This window comes from Nylanderia fulva, unplaced genomic scaffold (genome assembly GCF_048542155.1).
Source record: "Nylanderia fulva isolate GAGA-0341 unplaced genomic scaffold, ASM4854215v1 Scaffold45, whole genome shotgun sequence".
In the NCBI taxonomy this organism is placed as follows: domain Eukaryota; kingdom Metazoa; phylum Arthropoda; class Insecta; order Hymenoptera; family Formicidae; genus Nylanderia; species Nylanderia fulva.
The window spans coordinates 912988-925270 of record NW_028190532.1 but is presented as its reverse complement, the minus strand read 5'-3'; the positions used below and the strand labels follow the sequence as shown (position 1 = coordinate 925270).

The 12283-nt window shown below is 37.8% G+C and overlaps 3 protein-coding genes and 1 long non-coding RNA gene across 10 annotated transcripts in view; 1 reads left to right on the top strand and 3 right to left on the bottom strand.

Annotated features, from left to right (window-relative positions):
- LOC114943244 (putative ATP-dependent RNA helicase DHX35) overlaps positions 1-7487 on the bottom strand; it is a 71859-nt gene extending 64372 nt beyond the window's left edge. For both annotated transcript variants that reach the window (XM_085486592.1, XM_085486593.1), the window contains exons 1-8: positions 7263-7487; positions 6767-6981; positions 1681-1860; positions 1287-1427; positions 1044-1206; positions 793-954; positions 331-477; positions 95-236 (exon numbers count right to left, since the gene is read on the bottom strand). In XM_085486592.1, the coding sequence (XP_085342718.1) occupies positions 95-236; positions 331-477; positions 793-954; positions 1044-1206; positions 1287-1427; positions 1681-1860; positions 6767-6981; positions 7263-7290 (1178 nt within the window). In that variant the 5' untranslated portion in view covers positions 7291-7487. The remainder of the gene's footprint in view (positions 1-94; positions 237-330; positions 478-792; positions 955-1043; positions 1207-1286; positions 1428-1680; positions 1861-6766; positions 6982-7262) is intronic.
- On the bottom strand, positions 2144-6221 carry LOC114943245 (Ceramide phosphoethanolamine synthase). Its single transcript, XM_029318839.2, has one exon. The coding sequence runs from the start codon at positions 4570-4572 to the stop codon at positions 3493-3495; it is 1080 nt and encodes a 359-aa protein (XP_029174672.1). The 5' UTR covers positions 4573-6221; the 3' UTR covers positions 2144-3492.
- Positions 7488-7771: 284 nt separating the features above from the next.
- On the bottom strand, positions 7772-11837 carry LOC114943240 (uncharacterized). 2 transcript variants are annotated; one of them, XM_029318837.1, is made up of 3 exons: positions 11588-11837; positions 9442-9632; positions 7772-9340 (listed from the first exon to the last, which is right to left on the bottom strand). In XM_029318837.1, the coding sequence occupies exons 1-3, from the start codon at positions 11605-11607 to the stop codon at positions 9180-9182; spliced, it is 372 nt and encodes a 123-aa protein (XP_029174670.1). In that variant the 5' UTR covers positions 11608-11837; the 3' UTR covers positions 7772-9179. The 2 variants fall into 2 exon arrangements, with proteins under 2 accessions (XP_029174670.1, XP_085342722.1); XM_085486596.1 differs by lacking the exon at positions 11588-11837 and adding an exon at positions 9991-10211.
- Positions 10017-12283, top strand: part of LOC114943241 (uncharacterized) — a 42275-nt gene continuing 40008 nt past the window's right edge. For all 5 annotated transcript variants that reach the window (XR_014925615.1, XR_014925616.1, XR_014925614.1 and 2 more), the window contains exon 1: positions 10017-12138. This is a non-coding gene — a long non-coding RNA (uncharacterized LOC114943241). The remainder of the gene's footprint in view (positions 12139-12283) is intronic.

Below are 12283 nucleotides of genomic sequence, written 5' to 3'. Positions count from 1 at the left end.
AATGACATTATACATTTTGATTATTTAAAACATATTTAAATATATCTTATATAAAATATATGAAACACGTGCAAGTATTTGCTTGTTTCTTTACCTAAATGCTTTTCCTGTACGGATGCGACCTGCACGACCAGCTCGTTGGTCAGCGGAAGCTCTTGATACGGGTACGATAACAAGGCTATTCGTCTGGGTTTCCGCTTCAAACCAAGGTATCTTGACGAAACCGCAATCGATTACTGCGCATTAGAAAATCACAGTTACATTACGTCATCAAGTCAGAAGCAGCATTTACTATCTACAAAAAAAAAAGGCGTACAGCAGCTAATATACCATAAACAATATTTGGAATGGTGATAGATGTTTCCGCAATGTTAGTTGCCACGACAACTTTGCGAGTGTCTTTAGCGACCTTCCAGAATACCTTCAGCTGTTCTGCGTTGGGAAGTGATCCGTACATTGGTAATGGAAGTAGTTTCTCTGAAAAATAATGAATATTACTAATCAACAATTTTACTAATATAGATCAATTTTTTAAATCTTTAGTCATTTAATTTTACTTTTTATATTACTAATTTACAAAAAAAAATTATTAATATTAAAATTTTTCTTTTCTTTTCAACAAAGTGTCGAGTAATCGTACAAGTTTTCGAGTTATTGCATTGTCCAGTCATTGTTTTGATGACAATAAACAACGAGAAATACTAAGATAGCATCAAGAAACTAATTTGAAGTATATTACTGAAAAAGATAACAGCAGAGTTACTAGTTTTGACTGCGCAATCGTCCACTTACGTTTGCCGTCTTTTATAAGCTTCGCATGTTCCAATAAGAGAGAGACGGCTTGATCAACTTCATCGAGTCCGGTGAGAAATGCCAGGATGTCGCCCGATTCCTCCGTTTCGTGTATTTTTAGAACGGTGTCTACTACGCCGTTAACGTAATTTGCCACTGGCTCTGCAACACGATACAGCCTTAATTAAATAATAGAAGAGTCATAGCGATGAATTAGTCGCGAATATAGCGCTCTATATCTATCTGTATACCTTTCAGAAAGAAGATATCCACTGGATATAATCGCCCCTCGACACTCATGATAGTAGCAGTACCTTTGCTAGAATCTTTGGTCGTATTTATGTCAAAAAAATCTCGAAGTTCCTCCGCATCAACCGTCGCCGATGAAACGATAATTCTCAGACTCTTCCGTTTCTGCAACAATTAGTTCACATTTATAGAGTTTTGCGCGAGAAAACATATGTCTTTAATATAAATATTGTCAGTGGATTTACCCTGATTATTTTTTTCAATAATCCCATTATGATATCAGTCAAGAGTGTTCTTTCGTGCACCTCGTCCAAGATAATTATCGAGTAGCTTGTTAATAACGGGTCGCTCATTAATTCTCTTAGAAGAATACCCTCTGTCATGTACTGTAAAGATATGCAATGTACGTCTTACAATATTCTTCATAATAATATACATAAAATGCATGTTAACATAAAATTACACAGTAATATTCTAATTTATCATAAATTATAATTTATAAATTACAATTATAATTTATTATAATGCAAATTATATACGAAATGCAAGTATGAGAGAAAAACTATGTTCTTTCGCAACGAGTTAAAACTATCCTTCCGAGTAAAAATCGTGCATTGTGTTTGTTTCACGATGCTGTACCTTAATCTTGGTCGTTTCATCAGTATAATCATCGAAGCGTATGCAGTAGCCTACAGTGGTCCCTAGAATGCAATTGCGTTCATCGGCCACGCGATTCGCTAAGGAGGTGGCAGCGACTCTTCTGGGTTCCGTGATGCCGATCTTCTTCCCATCTGCGCACCATCCTGCTTCAAGAAGATACTAAAGGAATAATAAATACATTTTTTATAATTATTTTCGAGACATTTCATATATATATATATATATATATATATATTGTATATAAAAATATAAATTTTTATATAAAAGTATGTAGATAATATATTATGTGTACGTATATACATGAATAAATTAATTGTTAATTAACTGTTAAATAGAAAGAAAAAAAAATATATATACATTATAAAAAAAATTTGTGTATTTTTTCTGGAAAATCTCTATTACATGGGATTGAAATTTTTAGGCGAAAGAAATAGACAAAATAAACACGAATTTCAGAGTTTATATAAAAACATCTTATTGTACATTTTTATTATATAAAAATATACAAGACAAGAATCGGGGCGTTATAATAATAAAATTCGACGTGAGAAATCTTATACATGTTAAACGCAACTAACGACATCGATTGCCGGAGTATTGCGAAACTTATGACTTTTTTCCTTTCGTACATGTAACAAGTTTTTGTGCACGTCCATTTTATTCGTGCTGCAGTTAGGTAACGCTCTTGGCACAGGATTAGATAAAAATGCGTAACTGCAATCAATAACTGACCTATTTAGATATATATATAAATACCATGCGATTGTCTTGTAACGATAAAAAAAACTTTCAAATGTTGAGTGTAATTACTTTGCAAGAACCTTGGTTTTAGTCGTTTAACTTTAAAATATTGAAATGTATGTGTATATTACGCGCATTGCGAGTAAAATCATACATAGGAAAATTTCAGTGTCATTTGCGAAAAATAACGCGCAGGATTTTAAAAATATATACTTATAACAATATAATATATATCATATATGTATTTTATATATATATATATATATATATAAATAAAATTTGTAATTTATACATATTTTTGTAATATTAATATATACATTTAAATATTTATATAAATTATATATGATATATATTATATTATTCATATTATATATATATTGTATTTTATTAATAAAACAACAAAATAACATCAATAATACACACACAATATGTAAAAAAAAATCTTAGTTTTTACTTATAAATATATCGAACAATTTTTTTAAAGATAAAATAATAAGCTATCGTATTTTTTCGAATTTTCCCAGTCTTTAATTTCTACATTTTGCCCTATGGAATATACTTTTTTCGATTTACCTTGTGATATTTATTTCTAATTAAAATTTCTAATTAAAATGTAAAATAACTATTGTAATATTCTTGACTGTCAAAATTTAATTTTTTAATTAGTTTGTTTTCGAAGGCGTTTCGATTTGTAACATTATTGCGAAAGAATGCAATTAACAGAATACAATTAAAAATACAATTAACAACATTATTAAAATTCGAAAAAATCGTCACAATATATACAGTCTCATATGTTTCTTAATTGAAAATTTGTTTTTTCTCGAACCAATTTTAAAAAGCTATGTCAAAAAATGTTTTTAAAGCTACATTAAAGAAGCCATTACAGCGATGAAAAAAAATCGTACAATAAACAGAAGCACATAATTATAATGGAAAAAAAAAAAAAAAAAAACAAATAAATATTTAAGACGCGGTTTAAGAATGAGCTCGTCAATCGAATAATTATCATTACAGATGTACAGAATATTCACAACAAGAAACAGATTGTCATGGACTAGGAAGCGCGTATAAGGAGAAGAACCGCAGGCTCTCGTTCATCGGCGATACTTCCACATAAGCATAGGCGTTAATGTAATGAAACTCGCTGATAAGAACAAGTAACAAGAGGACGGATGGTAACTGCCACCAGGCGAGTCTGACGTATTCCCAGACGCGATCGAGGAATATCGCCAGGAGCATGTAATCCATCATCGCGTGGAAGTTGAAGGACTTCCAGGCGAGCGCAACCGCCCAGAAGGAGGGACTCCTGAAGACGACGGTCTGCCTGTCGTAGAGATCTTTCCGGCTGATCGGGAGGATGCTGCTGTCGGTCTCGAGTAGATCCTGGTATACGGATATGTATCGGTTCCAAGCGACGCTCGTCAGGGAAAAGTGCAAGCCGACCATCAGCATGTTGTACAAGGGCGACTTCCAGAACGGGACGGTGGAGACGGCACTGGTGGACGTGGACGACGTACGGATGGGCAGTCGCTCGTAGCCGGCCCGGCGATTGGAATTACGTTTCAGAAATAGAAATACCGCGACCACGAGGGCGATGCAGCCGAGGCCGTCGCAGACGCCGTCCACGAAGTAGCCGATGGATCCGAAATCCGATCTCTCGCCGTCGATGTTCCGCCTCGTCCTGGCCACGTGGCCGTCCAGATTGTCCAACCAGGCTCGGACTTGAAACAGGACGGTACCTACACGTCGGTGAGCGAGAGAGTTCCGCGTGATGTATCGGGCGCCGATCACGGCCACAACCACGTGAGACACGCTGATGATGTTAGGCGTCAGCCAGCTCCAGAGACGACTGATACCCAGGAGGTAGTCCACCAGGCTCGCCAGGGGACTCAGGATGTAATGATTCGGATGATCCAGCATCATCGCCTTCACCGTCACCGTGCAAATCGGATTCACGTCGCACAGAATTGGCGAAGGATACGGCGAAACCCGAGTGTCGTTCACGCGCGGACGCACGTCGTATTCCTGCACCCTGAAGTAAAGCAGCAGATCCATCCCGACGAAGTACAACGAGAACAGCAGCAGAAACACCAGGAATGTCTTGTTGATCAACATTGGTAAATACATCTTTGGAGATCGTTAGAAACTGCGTCGTTGTGTCACACAACTTCTCCTAATATTCCTTTTTTTTTGCTCGAGATGATTAGCATAATAGATTTTTAATTTAAATTATTTTTTTTTAAGTCTAATCGGAGAAGACGATATATCTATCTATCTATCTATCCTATTGTCGCGCTGGCGAGATTATGATTCTTTATCAGTCAGCGTTGTTTGTTGTGCTCCGAACTCTCCAGGCTTGCGTGTGCATCACGTTTTCGCACGAAAATCTTGTCAAAGTATATACATTCCCATTGCTTCGGCACGGATCGATTGCCAGGGCATTATTCTTGTGATAAGTCCTCTCCTCGTCTCCGGATACATTCCACGCCACACTTTTCGATGAGTCACATTTCCATCTCGACGCAATAAAGCGTTAATAGCTTTGAGAAGATCGTTTTTCGCATCGTAAAGAGCAACCTGGCGATGCGACGTTCACTTATATAAACACCGATGTCTTGCGATAACAACCAAAAAAATTGGAAGTCACAATCTCTCTCGAGTGTTGGAGGATGTCACTGTTTTTTTCTCGCACAGGTATCGTTCACTCAGGATTTTCCACTACCTCGTTACGCATTATTCTGAAATGCTTCGTAACACGTTGCGTTTCTTAAATGCAACCCGTTATCACACATATACCACTCGGTGCTTCCTCATAGATCAGATTATGGCGTCGCGTCAGCCGATGTTTTCGGTCTATCTGGTATACAAGAGCTCAGGGACACGCAGCAGTCGGACACGCGTGTGTTCATCCCGCCACTGCCTGCCTTTCCTTTTTTTCCTCTCTTTCTCAGAGGTCGTCGATCGTCGTATAATCGTCGATCCACGCGGTCGCGCTACATTTTAATGGACAGAAGCACATACACAGAGAGAGGGGGAGGAGAGGATAGGAGGGAGGAGGGGAGAGGGGAGAATATGAAGGTGTAAGAGAGAGAGACAGACCAGGAGGAAAGAAGGGAGATGTTCCACGTCGTTTTATACCTCTCACGGTTACCGATCACGGGCTTCACTCCGTCCTATAATAGGTCAATATTAGAGACCCGCAACTATTCCAATCCAGAACTCGCCTCGCCCACCGGACATTGACGCGGACTGCGTCAAAACGTAGCACTGCTGCTCATGTCCGAGCTCTCTGGAGAGATGAGGCGACCGCGATAGGAATTGATCGGGAAGGAGCGCGTTTCTTTTCCTTGAAATCTTCGGAAGCCATCTCCGGCGTTTAAAATGCTCTCTCCTTCTTGTAGAGTTTAAATCCCAATATCCTTCGCAAAACGCTCCCCTACGTAGAATTCTATTTATATCCTCTGCGCGCGGTGTTGAATTTCATTTGTAGATGTCAAGAGGTCGTATATATACAAATGGAAAATGCTATCGCTGTGCAACGATGTTTGCCACGTTTAGCCGCTGCATGTAAAAACCGCGAAACGAAGATAAGAATCTTTATTTTCACGATGCGTGAATAATCGATGACAACAAACACTATTATATACGTTGTTTGAGGCCAATAGGGTGACGTGTTACTTTCTGCATATAAATATAGATTGTTTTTTTTGACGTTGGATAATCTCCAATGATGAATGAAAGACATACAGGGAGATTTTGTAGATTAATTTTTAGAATATTGACAAATAATGTATAAAAAGATATGATATCAGATGATAAGTATCACATGATATCATGTGAGATTATATATATATATCAGAGATATATAGGTCAAACAACAAAGTAGTAATGATTTTTTCATTGTTCAAATTATCAAATTCTGTAGTATACCTTTCAATTAATTATTTCTTTAAAAGGTACACGAGTTGCTGATGAAATAAAGTTTGATTTTTTTCTACAACATACTTTTTATACTACATATTATACATAGTTATACTATAGGATGTAGCATAAAAAGTATGTTATTGAGAAAAAATAACTTTTTTTAACTCGTGCATCCTTTGAAGAAATAAGTAACTGAAGAACATGTCGTAGAATTTTATAATTTGAATAAAGAAGTCATAAATTCCCTCTTTTTATTGTTACTATTTTAATGAGACATTCTGCAAACTTATCAATTTTTATATTTATAGAAATCAAGGCATTTATGTGTGAGTATAATAAATATGACGCTGTAGTTTCTGAGTTATCTTAAAGATAAAACTACACATTCGAGTCTCACCTGAGGCACTTGTGTGCTTTTACCACAACCTGTTTCACCCACTAGAACCAAGGTCTGATATTTCTCCAATAAGTAAATAATGTGATCTTTGTTTTTGAAGATGGGTAGTCGTTGACGCTGCATGTCAAGTGCAAGTGAATGATGCGCATTGTAAACAAATTGTGTTGACGAATGGGCATCGATATCAGGTTTATCCTCCTGCCACATGCTTTCTCCTAATTAATAAAGTTACTGTATGAATAATTAATGTTTTTTTTAACAATTTATAGAGATTGCAGATAACATGAAACTTTCTAATATATTTTCATTAAACTATACATATGCAGATTATATTTAAGTATAAAATTATCTTCAAAATTATCTATTTAAAATGACAATACAAATATAATCTCTTTTTTATTGACTAGATACGTCGCAAATCTTAATATTTCCTTGTATAAGAACAGAATATAACTTGATGAAATTATAATAAACATGTGATCATACATAACCTCACCTGGTTTGGAGAAAAACGGCCGCAACATTTTTAGAATTTGAAACACAGCGTTTCAATGTAAAAAAAATTATATGTTATTAAGCGAAAAATTATAAATTGTTCAAACAATATATAAACAAATATAACTGTACATTAGTATTGTTGAAAAATCTCTAAACTCTAAATGTATTGTCCAAAGTCTAAACCTAAACAATTACAATGGTAAGTTTTCACTCGTATGATAGATGGCTCTTTTGATTGTCACCCGCGAATTTTATGAAGGAGCAGAAAATTATAAATTGTATTTATTTTTATATGTGAATATCTTACTTTTATACATATCAAACGCTCACATAAATTAATTTTATTCTAAATATTTCCTTTCTCATATTTTCCCCAAGCATAAAATTTCATAAAATATTAAGATTATATAGATGTGTAAAAAATAGCAACAATTTCATGTATAAAATCCTATTATATTTTTGAAAAATCATATCTCTGTACACAGGAGGAAATAATATTTTACGCAATATAGAGAACCATCTTTATTTGTATTAGCTGTTGAACACATTTTACCATTTTAAACCTTAATCATACAATGTTATTACCTCCACTGATTGACAAATATATCTATTACATGAAGCAAAATAATGTTGAAAATTATACAAATCATTATCGTATGACTGAGATACTTTAGCGATAAATAAAATGATATTGAAACTTTTGAAACTAACATTACACAAACGCAACTAAAAAGGAAAGTGATACCTTGTCTGACAACTATCTAATATAGTTTTCAACATGCAAATCAATGAATTAATTACGTCAATCAATTTCGAAATTGTGATAATTTTCTGTGTCAACTGCGATATTTTTTTATCCGATAATTTTCTATGTCATTATCAAAATTTAAACCAATCTTTTCATTCATTAGTGTTTTTAAACATACATAGGTACAATGTACGAAAATTGAGGTAAAAGACAAATTATATGTGTATACTGCACGCCTCGTAAGAAAAATTACACAAAAAAAGAAATATATTTATTTCAGTTTTTAAAAACGACCACACACGTTTTAGAAATCATTTATGGTAACCTTTTTGAAAGATTTCTTGAAAACAAAAAAATAATCTTTTTTGTCAAACACATTATATGTGTTGGCAGAACTTAATAGTTTCTAAAATATAAACAGTCCAGTTTTTTTTCTTGTAAAAGTTAGTTTTACATAAATAAAATATCATTGAAACATGTACATTTAATGCCAGCTATAGAAATGGCGCTCTCTTAACAATTTCATCGGCGAACAGTCATAATCTATTTTTGGGAATGTATTTTGATTCGCAGAAAAATATCTGTATTCTATCTCCGATGTATAGTTCAAGGTGTGTGTCTATATGTATAAGCTACAGTATGTGTGTCTGTGCGTCGGAAACAATGAGGACTAGCAGTAGTTGGAAATATTATGTTGCACAATGTACCCATTTTCCAGACATCGCACTATCATTTGTCTCTCTTGATGAATTAGAAATATATTATTTCTAAACATTATCGCGGTATATTTTCTTACTTTAAGACACTAACGCTAAGTGAATATATAATATGTATGCAGTGGATGCCAGTACAGAGAGAGCACGGTTTGTTTAAGCTTTACATTAATCACATGTAATTATGATTTCTCGATAAATATCGGACTCGTATCGATATTGCCAATTTGTTGTAAGAAATACTATGGGAGACACACAAGCATCCTGAACACAGAAAGTCTTTAATGCAATAAACGTCAAATGTTCCTTTTTCTGTATTTTTTTGCTCTTATATGCTCTTATATGCTCGCCATTCTTTCTCTGAAAATGCACAGACGATCTGCCCTGGCTTCACACTCGGTAGTTAAAATTGCGTCTATGGATTAGGTCTGTCAATAATAAACATGAGAGAATATTAGGCCGTGGCCTCCTCCGCGTCGCCGTTATTCTCGGCTTCAACGCACTTTTCGTCGAGTCTCGACTTCTTCTCGGGACTCGCACCGTCCTGTGCATCCTCTCCTGCCTCAGCTCCAGCTGTTGATTTCCTCTTTATGCAACAGCTGTCGGCGGGAGCATCTGAAATTAAATAAAAAGAAATGTATTCATTATTACAGAGACATCTCCCTTTGAAATCCAATTATGCAACAGAGTAATGTCTGCTAATAATTAATATATACCTGTAGAATCTCCATTTTCTGTAGATTCTGCTTCTTTCTCGTCAACCTCCTTTTCCTCGCTCGAGCCATTCTCTTTGGTTTCTTTTATGGTATCACCATTTTCAGATGCTTTAGAATCTTCCTCATCAATTTCTTCCTCCACTACTTTCTCCTCGACCACCTTCTTCTGAGGGGTAGTGACTTTTGTTTCCCTGTAAGTAAAAATAATACATAAGTATACGTTATATATCAAATGCTCTACGTGTAACAAAAAAAAATATTAAAAGATTGTTAAGTGCGTAATGGCAACTTTCACATCATTTTCTAATACAAATTCTCAAGAAACGTATCTTAACAAAATTATACAAATAACACTTGATTCTACGAGTAAGAATCACAATGAAATTAATCGTTTGCTACAGAAATATATCATCAAACGTGTTCAATTCCATTCATATAATTAGAATAGTGATTTTTTGTCGACGTATAATGATAGAACGTAAGAGTTATGAGTGAACCGCGATAAAAACCGCAAAAAAAAAAAGATAGAAAAAAGCCGGCGCGATATACATTTCCCGTTCAAAATTGCAGGTCGCGCGCTTCTGCCTCGGTATTTGCTGCCGTTTCACATTGCTGGCTAGCAACAAGGATGACGCGACGAACGGAGCGAAATAGAGACAGGGACGCCGCCAACTGTGGCGGCACCTAGCGAGGTTAATATTATCCTGCTCCCTCTGCCTCTTCGCGTCGCCGGCCGCCCCAACAAGCATCGCCATTATTATTACTACACCACTACACTATGTACTACCACGAACACTCGCTTCAGCGTGGCGAATCGTGTTGTGGTGTACGTATATATACATAAGTATGGTACATAACGCGATATATACACGCGTTCTCTTTATATATTCCTTCTTTCAACATCGCTCTCTTTACGCGTGCGTAGAAACGTAAAGAATGCCGTTATCCCTAACCGCTATTATTCGTCTCGAGAGCCGGTATATAATTGATCAAAGACGGATATAAATAATATATAGATAGATATATATATATCTTCTTTTTTTTTCTCGCTTGCGTCGATCTTTCCACGAGGATGGAAGCTTCTCTTTCCGGATTAACCGATTACATATCCCGTACGTCGTACTCTCTAAGGAGGATTTCCGCGGGAAATATCGCGCAATAAAGCACCGCCGTTATCTCCACGAGCTCTGGCAGATCGATACGTCGTCGACCGCTTTCAGGTCGGCGCGCGTGACGGAGAAAGGACCGGCGATAAGATGACGATTTCTCCCGAGACGTTGTGCGATGGGAGGGAGAAAATAACAGAAGAAAAAAGAAAAAAAAAAAAAGACGATGACAATCGACAGACGAAGGAATCGTGTATATATTCGTTCGTCCTCTCCGAGGCGAGGGTGGTTCCCGCATTCCCGCGGAAAACACCGCATGTGCATGTGGTGATTTCTACGAATGTATATATTATAACCCTACGTATGTGTGCGTGCGCGCGCGCGTGCACGTACGTCATGAACATAGGCGACGTAAACAAACGAGCGAAGTGGTCGCCGAGAGCGCGAGGGACAAAAGGAATACGAGGCCGCCGATCGGCGACGATGCGCTCGTCTTCGATCGTGCGAGGGCGGGCGGTCGCGACGCGGGGGGAGGACGGGGAGTAGAAAGAGAGAGGATCCCCGGCGTGAGGAAGACGACGAAGCCGCCATGAAACCTCGCCGCAAGTGGAGCACGCGGCAGGTAATTTCCAGCGATCGTTAGGCGTTCCCGCGAATCGGCCTGAGAATATCGTCGCGACGAGATATTGTAAGAGAAAGAGAGAAGGGGGACCCTCTCGATCCTCCTCCCGCGCGAACCGCACGTCGCCCCATCCTCTCTCCTCATGTGCTCGCCAGCCTTTCTCGAGAGAATAATTCGAAAGCGAACGAGGAATAAGGACGACGACGCGACGACGACAACGACGTCGTCGTCGTCGTCGAGAACGATACGATCCTGGGGGGACGACGCGAAGATCGTCCTCTCGAGCGAGAAGGCGATCTCGTGCGCGCCAAAGGGGAACCGACGCCGTCCGCTTGATTCCTTTTTTTTTTTTCGTCTCCCCCTGAGACGAATCGATAGCCGCGTATTTACGCACCGGTGGACGCGTGTATATACTCACTTGGCCTCTGTGTCCGCCATACCGATCGATTTGATCGCGAGAAATCCACGCAGGAACAGCACCGGACTCGTAAAAAGCACACCTCGTACAGACACGGCGGTTACGCGTCCTCCTCTTCTACGCACCGGTAAGCACACGTCGAGAGAGATTCCGGTAACACCGCTGCCGCGTACCGACGCGCAAATGGCAGAGGGAAACGCGCACTGATTCGCCCGAGACCCGAGCGACTCCGGCCCGGCCGGCGGGCCGGCGGCCTTCAAACGCTTTTCTTTCCCGCTCGTTTACAGATGGCGCCGCGAGCGGCGTCGCTGACGCGCGCGCGCAAGCGAGCCGAGCGTCTCTCGTCTCTCTGTACAAAGGAAATCGAGCGAATATAATATACGCGAGACGCAAAAGAAACAACCAAGAAAATTCTATTTCGCCTTATCGCCTATTCATCGACTGTCGTCGTATTCATATTTTATTATCGACGTTGTTCTACGCGTATCATATGCTAATAATACATATATATATATATATATATGCGTTGCGAAAGAGAAGAAAAAATTTAAGTAAGTATTTATAAATATATATATATATATATAAAGCGTTCCCCCTTGCCATTTGTCTCGTATTTATTCATTTATTTAGTAATTTTTTTGTATTGTAGATTGTAGAACGATTTTTTTATTTACGAATGCGATGTATATATAATAT